Source organism: Perognathus longimembris, chromosome 13 (assembly GCF_023159225.1).
Source record: "Perognathus longimembris pacificus isolate PPM17 chromosome 13, ASM2315922v1, whole genome shotgun sequence".
In the NCBI taxonomy this organism is placed as follows: domain Eukaryota; kingdom Metazoa; phylum Chordata; class Mammalia; order Rodentia; family Heteromyidae; genus Perognathus; species Perognathus longimembris.
In genome coordinates, this window is record NC_063173.1 from 21,129,900 (window position 1) to 21,152,337 (window position 22,438).

General features: G+C 42.4%; 1 protein-coding gene across 1 annotated transcript in view; it reads left to right on the forward strand.

The window, feature by feature from the left end:
* Spon1 (spondin 1) overlaps positions 1-22,438 on the forward strand; it is a 265,529-nt gene that overhangs the window by 156,752 nt on the left and 86,339 nt on the right. The window contains exon 6 of the mRNA XM_048361093.1: positions 5,477-5,625. Within this exon, the coding sequence (XP_048217050.1) occupies positions 5,477-5,625 (149 nt within the window). The remainder of the gene's footprint in view (positions 1-5,476; positions 5,626-22,438) is intronic.

Here is a 22,438-nt window from a genome sequence, read left to right on the forward strand (position 1 = left end):
ATGACCCATTCAGTTCTAATTAACCACCATACCTGCCACATGCAAAACACCTCTAGAGAACCCACCCATTCTGCAGCCTGCCTCCTCCTGTAAGAGAAAGAGAGGCAGCCATGATTCTTTCCTGATGAATTCTAGCCTTTTTAGGCATCTTTGAACACTGGTATTGTAGCTTCAGCGGTGACAACAGGAAGGATGACAGAAAGGATGTTACTATGCATGTTGTCAAGGCCTCTCTCCAGAGTTGTATTTTAGGTAAGTGTATCTGGCTGGCCATCACCATCTGAAATGCACATCTAATCATTTCTTCTTTCCAGCTTCCTATCTGCCTCTATACCATGGAAGCCTCAGCCCAATAGTTATATTGCATCTAGGCACAGATGGTATGTGCCACAGGAACCAGTGAAGGCTAGGATAAAGCCAGGAGCTGTGTCCTTTTCTGACAGATGACGGCATTGGTCTTTGCTTTCCTGTAGGGCCCCAGTACTTTATAAGGACCTCAATGCTGGCCTCCCTGACTATTAAGCATCAATCTCATTCCTATCTCTCTAGGCCTCCTAGGCTTTTCTTTCTCTCTACTTCCTTATTTCCTAGAGGATGGTAGACTAGGACAAACCTTCTTCCAGCTGACCAGGCTCTCCCCAAGCCATCTCACTCCATAGGTCCCAGACCACTGAATCTCATTAGGTGACTCCGTGCCATTTTTCCTGACTCAGATCCTTGTACACCATGTTCCTTTCTTCTCCACCCACTAGTTTTTTTTGTTTGTTTTTTGTTTTTTTTTTTTTGGCCAGTCCTGGGCCTTGGACTCCCTGGCTTCTTCCCGCTCAAGGCTAGCACTCTGCCACTTGAGCCACAGCGCCACTTCTGGCCGTTTTCTGTATATGTGGTGCTGGGGAATCGAACCTAGGGCCTCGTGTATCCGAGGCAGGCACTCTTGCCACTAGGCTATATCCCCAGCCCCTCCACCCACTAGTTTTTAATCACCCAATAAGATTTCCTTTGGGTTATCATCCCTTCCAGAAACTGCTCTGGAATTGTCCTCCTCTATTTTGATTTAATTTTACTTGTTAGAAGGGAAAAAAAGCTGATACTTTCTGCTCTGTTTCATGTGCCAGCCATTGTTTCATTGACTTGAGCCTTAGAAATAACACTAGGAGTCTTGTCCTGTCACTACCCTTTCTTCACAGATGAAGAAACTGAAATTGAAAGTGATCAGCTTTTTGTCTTTGCCTCCATTTTTATCTCCTTGCCCATTCCTTCCAAGGGTGTATTTCCTAGTAGTGTGGTAGGAAAGAGCTGGTCCTACATCAGACAGACCCAGCTTTAAACCCAGTATCTTCACTTGCCTGCTTCTGTGGCCTTGGGTTACACTCCTTAAGTCCAAGTTTCACAGGGGAAAATGTGATGATATCATCTGTGTCTGAATGATGATGGAGGTGAAGGAGGTCAATTTCTCTGCCTAGTGCTGGGCACATAGGAAAGGCGCAGTACATGTTAACTATTGCATCATCCTTCCCAAATGGAAATTTTCACCACACTTCCCTCCATTTATGCCATTGGCCACACGGCCAGTCAAGACTCTTCAAACGAGTCCATCCATTGTGTTCTATCCAATTTCTTAGTCCTCTGACTCTCTGGGCCTCCAGTGGTCTCTTTTATTTCTTTTCCTCACAGTAGGATGTGGGAGAAAAAGCAAGCATTGTGGAGTCAGGCAGACCTGAGGTTCAGGCCCAGCTCTCTCTAGCTCTGTGAGCTTGACTGTGTGTGTCCTCATCCAGAGGATGAGCATGATCAAATGCGGGATGATGAGAGATACTTGACTCTCCTATCTCTGTGGTGAAGATAATTCTGTTCCATCTCTCCAGATCCCCAGCCTAGCCTGCTTACCTCCCTTCTTACTATTCTTTCTGTCTCTGGAAGCCCTCCTTTGTTTTTGTACCTTCTTTTTATTCTTCTTGTAGATTCCCACAGTGCATTCTGTCTGAAATAATACTGAGACCTTTGTTTTGTACAGTTTTCACAGCTTCCCAGTTCTTTCCAAAACCATCCCAATTAATTTGCACAACTCTGGGCGGTCGTCCAGCCTTGCAACTGTTCTCTCTATTTTTAAAATGGTGGGAGGGGCTGGGAGTGTAGCTCAGGACTATAGCACCTGCCCCGCGTACAAGACACTCTAGATTCTATCACAAGCACACCATAAATGCACACATACTTACATAAAGAGGGAAACCCAGGAACTCAGAGAGGCTAATGACTGATTAATATTCACAAATGTAAGCCTGAATCCAAGTCTTACTGGCTTTAGGTCACCACACACATCTCTGTCCCCTGGACCATCTCACAATTCAGTGATTGCTTCTCACCTTGTTGCCCATGGCTTTCTGGTTTAACTTTTAACTCATTCTATGGAAAACCACCAAAATCTGCATTTATACATGTATATTTTCTTTGGACATATACACAGCCATGAGATTGCTGGATGATACAACTGTTGTGTTTCTAAAGCTCATTCTGATCTTAGTTCCTGCCTCACTGCCCCAGGAGGATGCAGTGTCCCTGCCCCAAGTCCAGGTACCTGCACAGATCTGTTATTTGGTTCACATCATTAAATATGTTGGCATTTGAATTCACTGTCTTAGGTTGCAGAATCATTGTGGGAAACTAATACCTGTATTGTCTAGAAGGTAGATAATTTATTCAAGAGAGAAAACTGGCAAAACCAATGGCCATGTGGCAGTATCTGCTTCTCGCTCTACTCTCAAGCCACTGCACTTTAATTCCCTGGATTTTAGGGAATTTGGACTTATTGCTTTCTTGTTGTGTAATAATCTGACAAGCTGGATTGTAATTAATCTGCTTATCCATCTGTCTTCTCTATCCCCAGACTGTGAGTCCCTCTGGGCAAGTGACAAAAAGATCCTCTTCCTGTCTGTGTCACAGCTGCCATTGTGCTTGGCACATAGCTAAAGGAAGTTGAAGAAAGCAGAAAGACACACCTGAGATTATGCTTATTCTCATTTCATTATCATCCTTCTTACTATACACATTTTTATCTTTCATATTGAATAAAGGTCAGGTTGCACATCTTACTGGTATTTGAAACGCCCTAACAACCATAAAAGGAGGAAACCATAATTATTGAGGGTCTATTCTGTGCCAGTAGTGGTTTCACATATATTATCTCATTTTACAAAATTTAATTCTCACAGTAGGTCAATAAGGCAGGCATAATCATTCCTGAATTACAAGAGAGGGAGCTGAAACTCAGGGAAATAAAGTAATTGAATTTAGAGCTCAAATTGCTGGCTGTAAGGCCAGGGCCTGTCTGTCTTCCTTTCCTTCTTCCTTGTGGCATTTGGTTTTCTAACAGCAGGCAAGGTAGCTGAGTCCTTTAGCTTAGTAGCTGTCATGATCTCCACTGTCCTAAGACCTATAGATAATCACATTGATCAAACATGGGCAAATCTGGTCTCTGCTGTGTCTCCTTACCTAGTTGTTTGAATAAAAAGCTTCTGGAAACATCTACTGAGCACTTGCAATGCACCACACAAGTGCTAAAAGCAGACTCCTTCAGGAAGCTCACCATCTAGTAGGACGGCAAACATAGGAAATGTGGTTGTGTAACAGGGATACAGGGGTACATTCATCATGAAAGAAATAAGAGTTGGCCAAGCTGGGCGAGAGAAGAGCACAGAGAGGACAACATGTGCTGAGCCTCTGTGCAGAATTACCAGCAGGGTGTGCCTGGGATAAGGGAGCAGTTCAGTGGAATGACACAGAGGCAAAAAGAGTTGCAGCAGCTAGTCTCCAAGTGTTCCCATCATGAACCACAGGTCACAACATGCTACCAGCCCTTGGCCCTACACAACCATGTTCTTAGCACAGATGATAGCTAGGACTTTCTCCCTACTCAGAGAAAGCTATGGAAGCTTCTCCATTCATCTTCTCTAGAGAGATGAGGGTGGTACTTGCATTCCTCCCTGCTGTGTAGGAAATGGTGTACAAGTAGTTGGGCAGACCTGCTTAGTGATGCCATGCGCCTGGGGTGGGCAGGGCTGCCCTCAGTGGGCCAGAGAATGTAGCCTGGCTTTATGCCTATGTTTGTTTGTGGGGTAGCAATGGCAGCTATATAAACAGGACCAGCACCTGTTGAAAATCCCTTTGGTAGATGGTAAAGTGAAGTGTTCTGCCCACTCTGGGCCATGGATGGGTCAATAAAAATTGTCAATTGGGCTTATCCAATTCAGTTTTTTTTCTCCTTCATTGTTCATTATCTTGAGATTTTGTGAAAGAAAGAATGAATGGCTGAGAGCTGAACCAGAACATAGATGCATCTATATTTATTGTAATGCCAAAATAAATACAAGCCTCTGGTGGTGGTATGTGCTATAATCCCAGCAATCCAGAGGCTGAAGAACATTGTCAGTTTGAGGCCAGCTTGGGCCACATAGCTAGACAATGACTCAAAGTCAAACAAACAAAATCAAACCCACTGTCATATTGACTTTGACTGTCAGTTCCCCTTTCTCCCTTTGAGGACTTAGTGGCCCCCAGTCTAGGCCCTGCTCAGATCTTGCTGGTTCCCCTTTGATTTTTATCCCTCTGGTGCCCTACTGCAGCTGTCATCCCACAGGACCACCACTAGTCAGCGTGGCCTGGTCACTTCCGTATCCAGGCTCCTTCTGCTGTTCTTAGAAGGAGCGTGCTTGCCCTTCACACTGAATGTACCTAAGATCAGCTGAAGACAGCCGTGTTTAATGCCGAAAATTGCTAACTGCTGTTTCCCTCACTTCCACCCCCCATAGCTCCCGCTCTTTACTCACCTCCCTAGCTTTCCACTCCAATTTTACTCTCTCTAGTGCATCCTTCACACTGCTGCCTGGGTGATTTATCTAAAATTCAAATGCAATCATGTCACTCCCCTGGCTCAGAACCCTTCAGTGGTTTTCTGATCTTTTCAGATGACAACTAAATTCCGGAAGAAAAGTCTAGCAAGGCCACTCATGGCAGGCTCCTTCCTTCCCACGATACCTCCCCAGCACCAACTCCTAACTTTCTTTACAGGTTGTGACACCTCAATGCAAAATTACTGATGGCTTTCCAGGCACACAGTGTTATTTAATGCTTCTGAGTTGGACAGAAATAGCCTTTCCTCTCTATTCTGCCCCACAAAACTGATCAGCCTTTCAATTTTTCTCAACTGTTCCTTTCTCCAAGACCCTTGAGACAGAAGGTATCACTGAACTGCCTCTGTGGGTTGAATATATCTGCCCACATTTCCAAGACTTACTGTTAATAGGTACTCTGTCTAATCACTGGGGGGTGAGGGGAGAGGAGAGTTTTCTAGAACTAAGAGGGATGCTTAGTTGAGGGTACTTGCTGGCTGAGTCCCATTACTCCTCTCTCCCCATAATTTAAGGCACTCCTGTTTCAGCCATATCCATGCTGACATTTGCATCCTGATTGGCTTTCTCAGGTCGAGCCAATCACTGGTCTGCAATCATTGGGGGATCCCACTCCAAGAACTACGTGCTGTGGGAATATGGAGGCTATGCCAGTGAAGGTGTCAAACAAGTTGCAGAATTGGGCTCACCAGTGAAAATGGAGGAAGAAATTCGACAACAGGTAAGAAAAAAAAAAAAGAGCAGATTAGCTGACTGTGAAAAATGCAAAGCAGCCCTAAGAGTTTCTTTTCCAGGAGCTTGAAAGTTGCCATACAATGAATTAGAAGTAAGGCTGTTTGCTGAGTTTAGGGGTTTTATGTTAAGTAGAAGATGGGGCACACATTTCTGAGGTTTCCCTAATTGTGTCAGTGTGTTGTTCAGCAGATGCTACATGCTTCTGTGGTGGCTCTGTTGTTGGACATGTCTCTGGTCTCCTCAAAATCAAAACAGTGATTTATGGCTTTCTTACTGTGATCCTTAGAGATGGGGTTGGTACTCAAGCTGTCTCAGCCAAATTTGCTACTTCCAGAAATCAACATTTGTGTATTGGCATGTGCTTTTTGCAACTGTATTTTTGAGATGTCTGATGAACTTGCCAGTCCCTCCTCACAGTCATCGTGAATGGAAGCATCTGCAGGACATCTTGCAGAGCGCCCCACCCCCACCCCCACCCACCACTGAGAGATAAGGGAGAGTCCTGTAATGTTTGCTGGTTTGTCTGGCTAACAATGCTGTTTTGATTCTCGTCAAAAACCTGATCCAGCCGGGCACTGGTGGCTCACACCTGTAATCCTAGCTACTCAGGAGGCTAAGGGATAAACATCATGGTTTGAAACCAGCCTGGGCAAGAAAGTTTGTGAGACTCTTATCTCCAATAAAATTACTCAGTGGTGCTGTGGCTCAGTGGTAGAGCACCAGCCTTCAGCCCAAAGAGGCTCAGAAACAGCACCCAGGTCCTCAGTTCAAGCCCCAGGACTGGCAAAAATGAAACAAAACAAAAACTTGATCCAGTTACCACCAGAGAGAGGCTAATGAGAGGGCACTTGAGGAAGATAGCTGTGAAGCAACCATCCAGCTTCAGCTGTGCCTACCTACAGAATCTTCTCGGGCTTGAGAATGCCTTGTGGGAAGCCACACTTCACTGCTTACCTCCCAGATGCTCTGGGGGAAAGGAGGAAGGAAGAAAAGAAAGAAGGAAGTGAAGGAGGAAAGGAGGGAGGAAAGGAAGGAAGGAAGGAAGGAAGGAAGGAAGGAAGGAAGGAAGGAAGGACCAAGGAAGGACCAAGCAAACCATACTTGGGTGTGAACAGGGCCCTGAGAGGCCAGTCCCCACCTTTGGCTCCTCCTAACATGCTTCGGGAGGCCCCGGGTCCACAGGTGCCCCTTGTGATATGAAGAACATGTGCCTGGGCCTGGCGAGAGGTTACCACAGCAATGGCTTTTCTTGAAGCCCACCATCTGGACTCCCAGCTGTTCCCCAACCTTATGAACTGAATACCACACAGGTCATTCTGACTCCACTGTAATCCCTGAGGAATCCTGTTGGATTAGAGTTGAAACATGCCCAAGAATAAGCTTGTGTTTCTTATTAATTTGATTTAAAGTCTTTTTATTTCTTGGGGGGAAAAACCAAAGTGTTTGACCAGATGTTATGGGCTTACATGCGATCACTCCAAGGCCAGTATGTAGCTACTCTGTTCCCTGATGCTGGCTACCATGCTTCTTCAGGTTATAGGAGAGTAAAGTCATGAGGGCTCCCTCCATGCTGGTGCTGGTCAGTCTGGCCTGTAGTGGAGAATGAGGGGTAGGAACCCCTTGTCTAGGATCATAGTGGTCCATGTTTCTGGACCTCAAACAAGAAATTGTGACAACCCCTCACCTTCCAGACCTGTCCCCCTCAGTGGTGTGGGATGCTCAAAATCATTTGTTACAAATAACAGTTTAAAATATTCAAGTTTGCAAGTAAATTAGACCAAGCTCAAAGGTATCTTCATATTAATGCTAGTCTTCCTGTTGGCCATCTTGGGAAGTTTCTGAAAAGGAGAAAGCATTCAAGAATTATATCATACATGATGGGCCATGTTTTCATAACAATATAAAAGGTCAAAAACTCATATCCAGGACCCCAGCCTTACAGTGCCCCTGTTTGGGAAAGTTCTTTAACTCGGTATAGTCCTAACCAACGTGCCTGGGACTGGCTCCTATACCACACACAATGTTTGGCTATCCCAGCTGGCTGGCATTTCCTGACATCAGTCATAGTAACTTTAATTAGAGGGACTCTGAATGGGGAGCATATGTCACTGTCTGTCACCATGTTTCAGGGCCTTGGGTGCTGGGCATCTATTGTTAGCTCCCTTCATATCAATTCTGAGAGGATGATAATATTTTCCCAGTGAGATAAGGAATCCAAGGGGACACACACACACACACACACACACACACACACACACACACACACACACACACAACTTGAACCCCTATCAGTCTAGCTTATACACAAGACCAGATGTATACTGTGCAGGGCCCTGTGTAGGTGTGAGGCCCCTTGTTCCAAACTTGGTAAGAATTTCAAGAAGGCAATTCTATGATGCTTAACCCACCTCGCTGCCCTCCACCAGCACTTAAGGGGGCCTCTGCTGGCCATGTTTCCAAGCTCCCCAACTCCTTCCGAAATCAAGTGATGTCTTCTACTTCCTAATGATTCATGACCCTAACTCTTGTTTCTTGCAAGAACACAGCTTACATTTTTCTATGAGCCAGGTAAAAAATAATAACCTAAAAAGGAGCAAGAATATGAATCCTCACAGATGTTTCCTTTGAAAGCATCTACAAACTTCTTTGCCCTTCATACCTAATATGCTGCCACTTGCTCTATCAGTCCAACCAGGATGAAAATGAAAAACCCTCTTTTCCGACAGAAGACATTTATATGCTTACCAGTGTTCCCTTATTATAGACTTATTGCTCACAGCAAGTTTCAAGGGCATTAAAAACCACAAAAGGTATTGTCGGAGGTAAATTTTATGCTAATGGATTTCCAACACAAATGATAAAACTACTAATTCCATTAGTAATGGAAAACTATAATAATACTATGGAGAAGAAATTTTAATGTTATTGTCACTGAAAAACACCAAGTGAGTTGCCAAAAACATTATAGCAGAGTTATTGGTAGTAATGGCACTAGTGGCTGGAGGAACTGGGGGTCTGGAGGTGTCCCCCTTTCTCTGGGGAAACAGAGGCAGTGCTTCCTGGATGCTACTGGTAACTAGAAATATATGTGTTGGCCATTGGTATTTTTTTTCTTTTGGGAGCTATTTAGATAGTTTTTCCTTTTAGAACTAGATTCTTTGGGGTTTATTTTTGAGTTTCTTCTATATTTTAGATATTAATCTTTTTGTCAGATGAGTAGTTGGAAAATATTTTCCCATTCTGTACATTGTCTCTCCTCTTCATTGGCTATTTCCTTGGCTGTGAAGCTTTTCAGATTGATAAAATCTCACTTGTCCATTTTTACTTTTGTTTCCTGTATGTTTAGGGTCCTGTCCAAAAAACTCATTACCTATTCCAGCATCTTAAGTACTTACCGTATGGTTTCTTCTAGTAGTTCCAGATCCTCAGACCTGACATTTGGATCTGTGGTCCATTTTGAGCTGGTTTTTGTTCAAAGAGATTGGGGTCTGGATGGAACTAGGGGACATTATGTGCAGTGATATAAGCCAGATAAAGAAAAATAGCATGTGTTCTCATATGGGGCACAGAATAGTGAGTAGTAGAGGCTGGGAGGGAAAGGGTAAAGGAAGGATGGGTTTCATTAGCACACATTGCATACTTGCATTGGACTATTACATTGAGCCTCATCCATATGTACATCTTATAGACATTAATTAAAATAAAACTGCTTAAAGAAAAAAGAATACTGAATTGTGGCTAGCCCAGCAGATCCCAGCTAGGTATTTTGAGTAAGTGGAGGCAGAAGTAAATGGCAGATCACACCAGTGGAAATGGGAAGGGAGCACCAGTGGATACGTGCTCCTTGAGATAAAACCATGCCCTTCCACTGTTGGCATTTGTGCTTTAACAGGACAGTCTTGGCAAGTTCATTTGGTGCCTGGTTCTCTATTGGTTGCTGGCCAAGATACTGCCCAGATCAACCCAGGGACCATTTTATTATCCCTGTGCCAGTTTCTACATTCTCTTAAGTTCATACAGTTCCATCCACCCTTAGCCCACCCCTGTCCTAGCTCCCTCATCTCTTACCTCAATGGGGACACTGCTTTCTGATGTCCCTGACTCCAGTTCTCTTCTCTGTTATCATTGTTACATGAATCAGGTTATGCCATCCCCCAATCAATCAAGATGTGTAATAAAGTCCAAATTCTGTATTATAGTTTAAATCTTCATAATCTGACCTCATCTTATCTCCCTGATCTTATTTCTTGCTGCAACTCTAAGCTTTCGACCTCTTTCAGACTCCAAAGGCTCTTGTCCTCTCATCTGCATCATCTTCCAGCTCCCCTTCAACTGGCAAAATCCTATTCACCATTCAGGGTCCAGCATGAATGGTGCTTTCTCTGGAGGCTTCTGATTCTATATCAAATTGGCTTCATGGGGTACACCCTAGACCTTCTCCTCTGTCATCACCGTGATGACACTTACTCTATTCTGCAGTGTTTAGAGCTGCCCTTTCTACAACTGTGTCCCTTGAACTTGGCAATAGTGTTGGTGACCACCACCTAAGTGCCAGTGGCTAACACAAGAAATCCTAATCACCTGGGAAGATGAGGTCAGGAGAGTCATGAATCCAGGTCAACCCACAGAGGAAAGCCTGTGACACTCCATCTCAACAAAGAGAAGTAGTAGTGTAAGCCTCTCATCCCAGCAATGGTTGGAACCCTAAAATAGATGAATTTCAGACCAGATATATGTCAGGGAAGGAAGCAAGATCCTATATAAAAAATAATGAACAAGCCAGGTGCCTATGGATCATTCCTGTAATCCTAGCTACTCAGGAGGCTGAGATTTGAGGATTATGGTTTGAAACCAGCCTGCACAGAAAAGTCCATAAGACTTATCTCCAGTTAACCAGCAAAAGCCATAAGTGGGGCCATGGACAAGTGGTAGAGCACTAACTATGACCAAAGAGCTTAGGGATAGTGTCTAAGCCCTGAGTTCAAGCACCACATGTGGCTTGATGGTTGAATGCCTACCTAGCAAGTATGAGGCCCTGAGTTTAAACCCCAATACCCTCCCTCCTCCACATACACAAAATGTTTGAGGGCATATTTTTGATAACTTTATATATACCAATTTAATTTACAATAACTATTGAATTCCTGCTATGTACTAGGAACTATATACTAGCAATTGGAAATACAGTAGGGATCAAGAAAAGCCCTTTCATACAGCGTCTCCTCCTGGTGCTGCCCCCCATGTCCTGCATTTGCCTGTGGCTCTCAAGTAGACCAGGAAACTGCTACCTGTTCCTTCTTCATCTCTTGTCGAAACTGTGCCTATTGGGAGCAGACAGACCTCTTGTTGCCTTTCCTCACTGCTCAGTCTCTTTTTCATTCCTACTTCTTCTCCTCCTCACATCTGACCCTTCACTATGGCTGCCTTGGCTCTTTGAAACATGCTCAGTTGTCTCTTCAATTATCCTGTTGTCTCAGGACTTTAGGAAGGACACTTTGAGCTCTCCTTTGAGCTCTCCTTTGAGCTTGCCCTCTCCCGTCCCTAGTCTGCTCTTTGGCTTTGCACAGCTTGTTCATCTTCAACAGGCTTTCCTTTCGCCCCTCTGGAAAGTAGGCCTTCACACAGTGACCTTGCTTTTTCTCCCCCGGTACTGTCTGCTGCACAGCAACAGGATGTGTAGACTCTGGCTTCATGCATAGGAGAGGCTGAAGGTCCACTTGAGGAAAACTCCCTGGACTATGTCCACAAATGACAGATGGAGGTTTCTCATCTTCTGTTCAGAAACAGGCTAAACATCCATTTCTTCTGAGTGCCTTCCCGTGTTCTTCTTCCCACCAGCTTAAGATGTCCCTTTGCTCTCCCTCTGCCTCCTGGGCCTGTATCCCACAGCTTGCCTCACATAGCTCTTGTCTGCTATTCTGGGTTAGACCTTTCTCCCCATTTCTAGTAGCTAAATCCAGTTGTGTATATTTTTCGAAGTTTGTTTTGCTTTAGTTTGTCCAGCAGTTCTGTGCATTCTGTTTGTGGCTGGAGGAAGAATCTGTATTCATTCACTTTTTCATGTTTCCAGAAAACCACCCGATGTCTGCAGCACCTAACAAGTATCTGAATTGATTTATTGATAAGCCAGCCAGGAGCTTTGAATATCCACCCATGAAAGATGCACTCGAGTAACCGCTTCCTCTTGCATAGTTCTCTGACCTCAAGCCTTTCCTGAGCACCAGACAGCAGAGTGTGGTGGGCCCTGGCAAGAGTATTGATCCGTTTGTCTTTGGAGGTCGTGTTTGGTGATTGCTTCAGTCAGCCCGCAGGGTTATCACACCACCTGTGGCAGGCAAATCCATAAACAGGCAGGCGTCCTTCATTTTAAGTTTAAAGAGATTCTTTGGTTCTGGGACCTGGAAGAAAGGGCCTTTGAACATCCTTTCCTCCTTTTCTTTGAATGGTTAACAATAACCTATGTCTACAAACTCTAACTTCTTTTGTTATTGTCTACTTTCTTCTTTCTTTTTTTTTTCTGCTGAGTTTGAACTAGGGGCCTCCTACGTGCTTGGCTTGCTTGCTCTCTCAGCTGGTGATCTATTACTCAAGCCATACCTCTAACCTAGCTTTTTTCTGGTTCATTGGACATGGAGTTTTGCAGATTTTTCTCCTCCAGATGACTTCAAGCCACGATCCTTTGGATCTCAGCCTTCTGAGTAGCTAGGATTACATGTGCAAATCACTGGCACCCAACTTTTAGTATTTTCTATGTATCCTGACATGCTGCCTCATCTGGTTGAGAAACAGGTATACACATACAGTTATATAACCTTTTATTAGAATAAAAAAGCTCCAAAGCCCTTCCAGTGTTCTCCCATGCTCCTGAGTAATGCTACATAATAGCTAAAAAGCATTGGCTCTGAGTCAAGGCCTTCTGTGTTTTAATCCTGGCTCAATTACTTTCTTACTGTTAGCCTTGAGAGTGGTTATTTAATCCCCCTGCACTTCTGTTTCCTCTTCTGAGATGCAGCAGACAGTGATACCAACTTGATAGAGTTACTGTAAGGACAAAGTGGTCCAATGAGAACCAGGTGCTTGAAGCAGAACCCACCTTTTAGATAGTACTCATCACTACTGCTTTCATTTGTGAATCTCTATTTCCTCAGCAGAACAACTGGAGAAGCCAGAAAATGTAGTGATTCTAATCGTTGCTATTCTTCATGCCAATCAAAGGTTGGCTGAGGATGAGGCCATAGGCCTTCTCCTGGTCTTCAGCATCACCAGGCTCTGCTGGTCTGTCCATCTTCCCTGTTCAAGTGTCATACCTTAGAACACCCTAATGTGCTGTCCCAACACTGACCAAAAATAATTACAGGAACAGCATTCTCAAAGAAAGAAAAAACATGTAGAACTCTAACCTACTCCCAACTCATTTCTGTTTGTATTCCTCCTTTCCTTGGATCAGCCTGGCCAGGATATTCACAGGGTCTCAGTCAATTCCACATCCAGAACAGGGTCTAGAGACAGCTATCTATGCTTCTTTTATGTGCCAAGACACAAGCCAGGGGTGGAAACATGAAGAAAGCTCCTACTCTAAGAGGAAGGTGGTCTAGTAGTCTTATTATGGCTAACAGGAGCCTATGAAAATGCTCTCAAATAGAAGGGAGGCTATGGTAAGAGAAAGCGGAGCCCATGAGAACCCAGTTTATACAGAGTACAGAAAAGACCCATGAGCGCTGGAGCTGGCAGGCTTCAAGCTTAGAGGGGACCCTCCTGGTCACTATTCCCAGAGTCACATGGGCTTTTCGGTGCTCTTCTGTTTCTCTCTTTCCCCCATCCTTTGACCAAGACCTGCTACCTCAGCTTGCTTATGTTGCACATGGCTCCAAATGGTGACCATATGACTTCTTTGGCTTCGCATAGCCAGTTGGGCAGTTTAGGTGATTCTTAATTGAAATGCAGGATTTCCTATTGATCGCTGACAACCTATGTACTGAGGAATCCTGTAGTGAACATCTACTCTCAGTCCAATGAGTGGCCACTTCTGGTGAAGGGCTCTCTTCCCCAAGCCTGTTGCTGCAGGCTCCAGGACATGCAGTTACATTGGAAAGGAAATTAGAAGTAGAAGGACAGGTAATATATAGGGCAACAGTGGATAGAAGAGAATTAGCTAAGTTACAGACTGCCAGCCAAAGGACAGGAATCCAAGACACCATACTCATTATTGGTGGGGGGAGGGGGGTGCACTAAAGAGAAGAAAGGAACCACCATCAGAAACTTGGGGTATAGAGCTATGATACTTGATTGACAAAATACTGGGTCTAGAGATTGAGATGGGACAGCAGACAATGCTGAACTAAACACAAGAATTTAGGAAGTTGAGAAAGAAAGCAGAACTCAGAGAAAGGGTAGAGGGGCCAGGGGCACTGTCATGACCATTTATTTGCCCTTGTCACTTGTGGCCATGCATCATTAAAACCATGTCAACATGGGACTATAGGAGTGGTTTCAAGGGCCTCAAGGTGCTCAAGGCCCTGAGTTCAATTTCTAGTACTACATAAATAATGAGATGTAATGTAACATAACATGACGTGACATGATATGACATGACCGGTAACTAGGTAAAGCTTTAATGTGGACTTTTAAGTCTGTTACCTTGAATAGATCATATAGCCTGTTTGAGCCTTAGATTCTTTATCTGCTGATTAGTGATAAAAAGAATATGTGCCACATGTGTTAGTTATAAAATAATTTAGTTATAGTGATTGGCTTGGCATTAGATGACATTCTGGCTTTTATTAGTGGGACAAGAGCTTTTCATTGGAAGGATGTGTAAATATCCCTTTCCTCCCACCTTCTAATAGATGTTTAGGTATACTGGGGTGAAGCACTGCTGAAAGAAGGGGTAAATTGTGCTGCCTAGAAGCTACTAGAGAATAAAGTCAAGAGAAGGGGAGAGATGAGGGAGGAAGCAGGGCCAGAAAATACGACATAACTGAATTTTAAGGAGTGAAAAGACATATTTGAGCAGCTGCCATTTGGAATAAAAATCAGGGAGAAAGGATCCACAGAAGATTTTTAGTAAATTTGTTTCCTAAAAGAGAAGCCATCGAAGGAGCATTTCAGTTGTGCCCTTGGTAGAACAGTGTATGATGGAATTTCTCCCTTGCTGCCTCCTGAAGAAAAACATTCAGTAAATACCTAGGGCTGGTACTTTTTTTTGTCTTCATTTGCTTTCTGCGGCTATAAAACAGAATGCCACAGACTGAGGAAATGATAGGCAATTCAGGTTTATTCAGCTCACAGTTTTGGAGGTTGGGAAGCCCCAAATCAAGGGGCCACATGTGGCCAGGGCCTCCGCACAAAACAGAGAGAGAGACTGGAAGGCAGCTATGCTTTTACCAGGAACCCACTCCTGGGATAATGACATTAATCCATTCATGAGGGCACTGCCCCAAGGAAATAATTACTCTTATTACTCAAGCTCCACAGAGTCCTCATGACTCAATCACCTCTCCGCATCCTGCCTCTCCACATGGCCACAATGGCAATTAAGTTCCAACATGAGTATGGAGGAGACATTTCAACCATTAGCATTTCCCAGGCCAGCATCAGACTGGGTATGTTTTAAGTATATCATTCTGCTGCAAGCAGCCTCTCAGGATGCCCAATTTTATTTCTTTGGATTACATTACTGCCATTATACATACCTCCTTTGTCCAGCCCTCACCTCATTCAAGTTGTGCTCCATGCAAGAGTGTTTAAGTGAGCACTGTGATTGATAGAAATAAAGTGATACTCAGGGTAGGGAGAAAGAAGTTAAGTAAGGATGTTCAGTCATGGCCACTTGGTCCAGAAATTAAAACATTATTTGAAAGATGTGATTTGAGCCATATGAAACCTGTTGTTTGCTTTTCAGTTGAATCTTCTGATAAATCCAGTAGGACAAGCAGCTGAATCGACTTAGCGAGGCCTGTTTACTTAATGAAGCTGGCACAGTGGGTGTGGCCCCAGGGATTCCCAGCCTGCCTAGAGCAGCGGCGGTGCCCAAACTCCTCAGCTTTATAGGACAGCACCACCAACCCCTGGAGACTTTCTCCAGATCTCTGTAGGAGACAAGTGGAGAACCAGCTATTCAAGACTTAGCAGATTACTTAACACAAAAATCTATTTTTACAGTACCTGAGCCAAAATGTTGCCAAAGAGAAGGCAAGTTTAAGTGGAGCATAAGTAACAAATTGCCTTATAATTTTGAGGGCAATTTAACAATATTTATCAAAATTACATATTGTCTTATTTACTAGAGCAGAAATATAGTATATAACAGCCATCATTAGCAGTGTGTGTAAGAGTGCCAGGCCTCCACTTCGAGCTTTTGTTAATTGGAGATTGAGTCTCATGGATTTATCTTTCCAGGCTGGTTTGAACTTTGATCTCAGGTTTCAGCCCCCTGAGTAGCTAAGACTACCAGCATGAGATATCAGTACCATGACTAACTTCCTCTGAGAGCATCGTAGTAATGTTAAAGACACATCATCCTTTGGACATGTCATACCTGTCATGGTAAGTGTATACTGAGGGATTTATCTTTCTTTTTTAAATACAAGGAAAGATATTCATTGCAATATTTTTAACACAACAGATGGAAACAAGCTTATTTTTCATCAACCAGGGACATACTTTAGTTCTGGCTACATTTATGCAGTCATATACTATGCTGGTACACAGTGCTCCTCTTCTGTGCATACTTTGGGGGAAGCAGAGCCGGATATACAAGCAGCAGCTGTAGGGTAGGGCAAAAGGGGGAAGCCAATTAGAATAAAAATGATTTATGTACATACAGAAATTTACATGCTCAAAATAACTTCATGAATACACACGAAAGCCTATTGCCTCTAGGAAAACTGGAGAGTAATGGTCAAATTTGGAAGGCTTTTTTGTTTTTTGTTTTTTCTTTTGCATTTTACTATATACCCTTTTGTACTTTTTAAATATTATCATATGCATATATTGTTTTCTTTTCTTTTCTTTTCTTTTTGCGAGTCCTGGTCCTTGGACTCAGGGCTTGAGCACTGTCCCTGGCTTCTTTTTGCTCAAGGCTAGCACTCTGTCACTTAAGCCACAGCGCCACTTCTGGCCATTTTCTATATATATGGTGCTGGGGAATCGAACCCTGGGCTTCATGTATACGAGGCAAGCACTCTTGCCACTAGGCCATATCCCCAGCCCCTTATATATTGTTTTCTTAAAAGAATAACATTTAATTGAATAAAGAAAACCTTGTTAAGAAACTGAATATTCCTCCTGCTCCAAAATACCCTATAGTTTAATTTACAAATTTCATATCACATTATATTCACTAACACATTATATTTAAAATTATATAGGCCAATTCAATGGAAGAGGAGAATCACCAGAAAAATATCTGGAAAAAAAAATACAAATGAGGTGGGTGAGATTCAGCTCACTAAACCAGATACTAAAACATTATGAAAGTACATTAAATAAAGCTGTGTGGAATTAGAGCATAAATAGATCGATAGAGTCTAATGGAAAGACCGTAAATAGACTCAAGTTCATTTGTAAATTAAGTCTATAAGAAAAGTGTAATTTCCTGCAAGCTAGGGAAACACAGCTCACTTGATAAATGACAGTCATCTAGGAAGGGCAACTTGCTCCCTATCTCAAACTCTTCACCCAAACACGAGTTTAAAGTATATCAAGATCTAAATATCTAAAAATTATGACATGCAGACATGAGAATAAACACAGGAAAGAATGAATCTTTTTACTATAGAGCAAAGTCCTTTCCAAGCATATCACAGAACCTGGAGTTAATAAAAGAAATAATAGATGACACAAACTAAAATCATTTTTGGCCAACCACCAGTGGCTCACATACATACTACTAGCTACTTGGAAAGTTGAGACCCGGAGGATCACAGTTCAAAGCCAGCCTAGATAGAAAAGTTCAAAAGGCTTCATCAACTAAATAACCAGTGGAAAAATAAGGTAGACTGTTGATATGGTTTAAGGGGTAGAACATCAGCTGAACAAGCAAGCCAAGCATGCACAAGGCCCTAGGCTCCAATCCAAGTACCACACACACAAAAGTTGGATTATGGGAAATGCTATGACATTTTAAAGATAAAACACAAACTTGGGGCAGATATTGGCTGCCCATACAGTAAACAAAAGACTAATGTCTCTAATATATAAAGAGTCCCTGATTGGTCATTTTTTAAAAGATAATAGAAAAATGATCCTAGCATGAATAACATTCAGAAAAGGAAATTAGATAGCTTTAAATATTTTTAAAAGATGTTCAACTTCATTTGCAATTATAGAAATGCAAATTAATTCAAAAGAGCCAAGTTTTTAACCCATTAGACTTTTGATAGCCATATGTTGACAGAGGTGTAGTACACTGTAGTAATGCTGGTGGGAAAATTTTTGTTCAGGGCACATTCTTCTGGCCCAGCAGTTCATGTGCAGGAATTTACATGTACAGGCAAAGTCATACATAGGCACATTCTATAACACAAAAAATGGAACAGCGTCAATGTCCATGGACACAGGTTAATATATATTATCCTCCAGTTAAATAAGAATAATAATTAGATACTAAACACCTCCAAAACAGATGGGTACAGGAGAGGGTGCTGTAGAGTATATAGTATGTTGTATTTGTGGGCTCTATGTGTGTTCCTGAGGTTTATGTGTGAAGTTATGCACATATAGATGTGCAACTACTTTGAAAGAGCTCAAGTATCTTAGAGTCCATACAGGCAGGAATCCCCAAATTCCATACACTTCCTTTGCTTCAGAAAATGAAGGCAAATGGAAGGCAGGCAACTGACTCTTTCAGAGTCTTGCTGTCATTTGTCAGTGGCATGTAGTGTTGGAATTGGATCACTGCCATTCATTGACTGTCTACACTGTTCAAAGCACTGTGGTAGACTCCAGAGACATATGTGCTTTCAGAAGTCTTCATAACAACCCCGGAAGGTAGTTGTTGGTTTTTTTTTTAATTTCATCTTCCAGATGTGGAAAAACCAAAACTCAGAAACCTTAGGTCACACAACTCACCATCAGCCTTGAAACAGAGTGCATTCTTATTGCTCCTCTTCTTTATCCTTGTATGGCCTCTCTCCATCCCTAAAAGACATTTCTTTTCTATCTATGGCTGTTAGACGTCCACTTAACCTCCCAAATCCCACCAGAGGGCATGTCACCTCTGCCCCTCAGAGTTTCCAGTGCATTCTGTATCCCTACTGGGTCTTGTCTTGAAGCACCTGTCTCTGGAACAAAGAACATGGCGTAGGACTGAGCTGGGGCATAGCCTGCACTCACATCTCACCCTCCACAGTGGGGCTTTGCACATGACTCCAGATGCATCGAGCAGCATCTGTTGAGTTGTGCTTTGGCCCTCCATTCCCTGATGGTCCTTGGCTGCTTTAGCAAAGTCATCCATTCTAGCTACATTGTCTCCATAGCTACCAACCAACTCTCTAAACTACAACCTATTTCCCATAAGATCTGATTACAGTACTTCTTAATTTGTCTTCTAGTTCAGGACTAGAATTACTGCTTCATTAATCAATGAGTAAAGAAAATCAAAAGTCTATTAACTGGCAAGCAATGCTATTCCAAAAGGCATTGATCCATGTATATTGCGGGCAGCCTGTTCATAAGAACTGTAGCCCCTGGGAGCAACTCTTCTGGGAGAGTTCTCTGGGAGAATTGTATGCTTTGTGAAATAGTCTTTAAATGCATGGAAATGTATATGATTCATATTGGGATTGTTTTAAATAGAGAATTTCCCCATAGAGAAACAAGGAGTATTTGCTTGTTAGTTACATGGTATAAAGATTAATTATTTCATAAAATGCTATAGGTCATACATTTAATGAAGAAGCACTGATGGAGGTACACATGCTTTCAGGAGCAAAATGAATTTATTCTTTATCATATAATTCTTTAACATGCCCTGTAGAAAGAGTTCAAGAATTGAAGTAAATAGGAAGAGTGTGTTCATCTAGCTGATGATCTATAACCATAACTTCAAGTATAACTAGGTCTCTCTATGCCAGTATCCAAGGGGTTTTTGTTCCTTACATGGAGTCACTGATAATTCACATCTAACCATGCACATTAATGACCTAAACTTAAGCAAATCTATAAACTAGCACCAAAAACAAACAAACCAAGACTGGGATTAAGTCTCAAGCCTCCCAATTTATGACCCTAAGACAACTGAAATATTTGTTTCAGAGCCGGTCTATGACCTACTTTAGAACTTTGATTATCCCAGCCTCTTTCATCTTCTTTTTTTTTTTTTTTGGCCAGTCCTGGGCCTTGGACTCAGGGCCTGAGCACTGTCCCTGGCTTCTTCCCGCTCAAGGCTAGCACTCTGCCACTTGAGCCACAGCGCCGCTTCTGGCCGTTTTTCTGTATATGTGGTGCTGGGGAATCGAACCTAGGGCCTCGTGTATCCGAGGCAGGCACTCTTGCCACTAGGCTATATCCCCAGCCCTTTCATCTTCTTAACTTTGCATGCTTGTTCTATATGCATTCTTTTATAACACATCCCTAACTTATGGAGGTCTGATATATTAGCACCGAATATACATTTACTACTTTTAGACAATGCAGAGTGCTAGATAATTAAATTTTATGTTTGCTTTGGCCCTACAAGACATCATTAGTATTGTTCTGAGTAGTTAACATTTACTTGGCATAACGTACTGTTTTTCCTTTGTTACTTTTCATTACCCTTTGCATACCTGTTTTCCTTTAGTACCCTTTCTTCCTACCTGCACAATTCCTTTATCATTTCTTTTTTGTTTATCTGGCTTTGTGGGGGACAAGGGAGGAGGGGGGTAACTGAATTTGAACTCCGGACCTTACATTTACTAGGCAAGCACTTTATCACTTGTACCATACCCTCAATCCTGTTTGCCTGTTTCGTTTTTCAGATAGGGTCTCACATTTTTGCCCAGGGCTGCAATTAGGCTGTAGTCCTCCTAAGAATACAGCATGCTTCTTCCTTAGTGTTTCTTTTAGTGAGAATTTTTAGGCAAAAACTTTTCTGTTCTGTTCATCTGAAAATGTCACAGCAGAGGGTCACAAGAGCCTAATAGCTATGCCCTTATGAATGCATAAGATGATGCTAAGTGAAATGAACTCCATGTTATGGAAACGAGTGTTATATCACTGTTGTAATTACTTTCAACATGCCATGTGAAACCGTAGCTTCTACTGTTGATGATCCTCTTGTATCCCCTTCCTGTGGTTGTACCTGCACTATCACTGTATCTTATCTGAGTACATTGGAAACTGTTTATACTGGCATTAGAACTAGGAAAGGGAAAGGGGATACCAAAATCGAGAGACAAAGAATAAAAAGACAAACGACTACAAAAGAAATACTCGCAAAACTGTTTGGTGTAAACCAACTGAACAACTCACGGGGGGGGGAGAGGGAAAATGGGAGGGGGTAGGGGGTAATGAGGGAGGAGGTCACAAACAGTACAAGAAATGTACCCAAGACCTAACGTATGAAACTATAACCTCTCTGTACATCACTTTGACAATAAGAGAAAAAAATAAAGACTATTTCAAAGACATTAATGATTGCTTTCATTATTTTAAAGATACTGTTTCTCTGTGCTTGTCTTCCATCATTTCTGGAGAGAAGTCACCTGCTCATCTTATTAGTGCTCTTTTGAAGATAATATCTTTTTCTGTAGCTGCTTTTAGGACATTGTCTTTGTCTCTGGGTTTGTTGTTTTTTTTAAACAGTTTTACTAATACTTTGGTGGCTTTGTTCCTGTTTATTCTTTTTGAGAGCTGTATCACTTCTTTCATTGACATCCTATACCTTTTTGGAAATTTGGGGCCATTATTTTTTCAAACATTGGTCTTGCCCCCAAGTTCTCTCCTTTCTTCTTTAGAATTCCAGGGACACACATTAAATTATGCCATCATTTCCCATATATTTTTATGGGTTTTTTTATTTTATGTGTTCTTCATCATCATTTTCCTCCATACTTTAGAGGGAAATACCTTCTTCTGGTTTCAACCTATTCTAATTCCATTGATCATTTTTGTATTTTTACAGAGTTTTTATTTGATTCTTTCCTGTAAACTCCAGTTTCCTGCTTCAGTTAACCCATCTTGATTTCTGTTTCCTTCCACAGATTAGTCACAGTTTCTATTTAAATCCAAGTTGATTATTATAATACCTGGATCATCTGTGAGTCTATTTCTCTTCTGCTTCCTGCCATGATTTTGTTTCCTGATATGTACCAAATTTTATTAGATGTTATATGTATGATATATATACCATATACCCCTAATCCATTACACACACACATAAAAAAAACTTGCAAAGTCTCTGGGTGTACAATCCTTCCCAGAATATTCTCTTCCCTTTCTAGCAGGCAATAGATAACTTGATTAAGCCCTGAATTGGACTGTGTTAAAGCTGGATGTCAGTCTTTGTGAGGGCAGTCATATTTGTGATTCATTCTTATTCCAAAGATGCAGCTCTTCAAAGTTCCTCACTGACAGTGTGGAGTGCTTTGTGTTGCCTGTTCTCATGGTTTTCTCATTTCCCATCTTGGCCATCACAGAATCTGAGGCTGCTGAGAGCTCTGGTTCCCTCTTAACTCCTCGTTAAAGCCACTTTCTCCTCCCCAAGAATATCACAAATTAGAAACTGCCTCAGAAGAAAAAGCTGAACCAAATATTAGGCTCACTTCTCTGTCCTTCAGGATCTTGGCCCAAGTCATTTTCCCTCCTCAGTCCTGAGA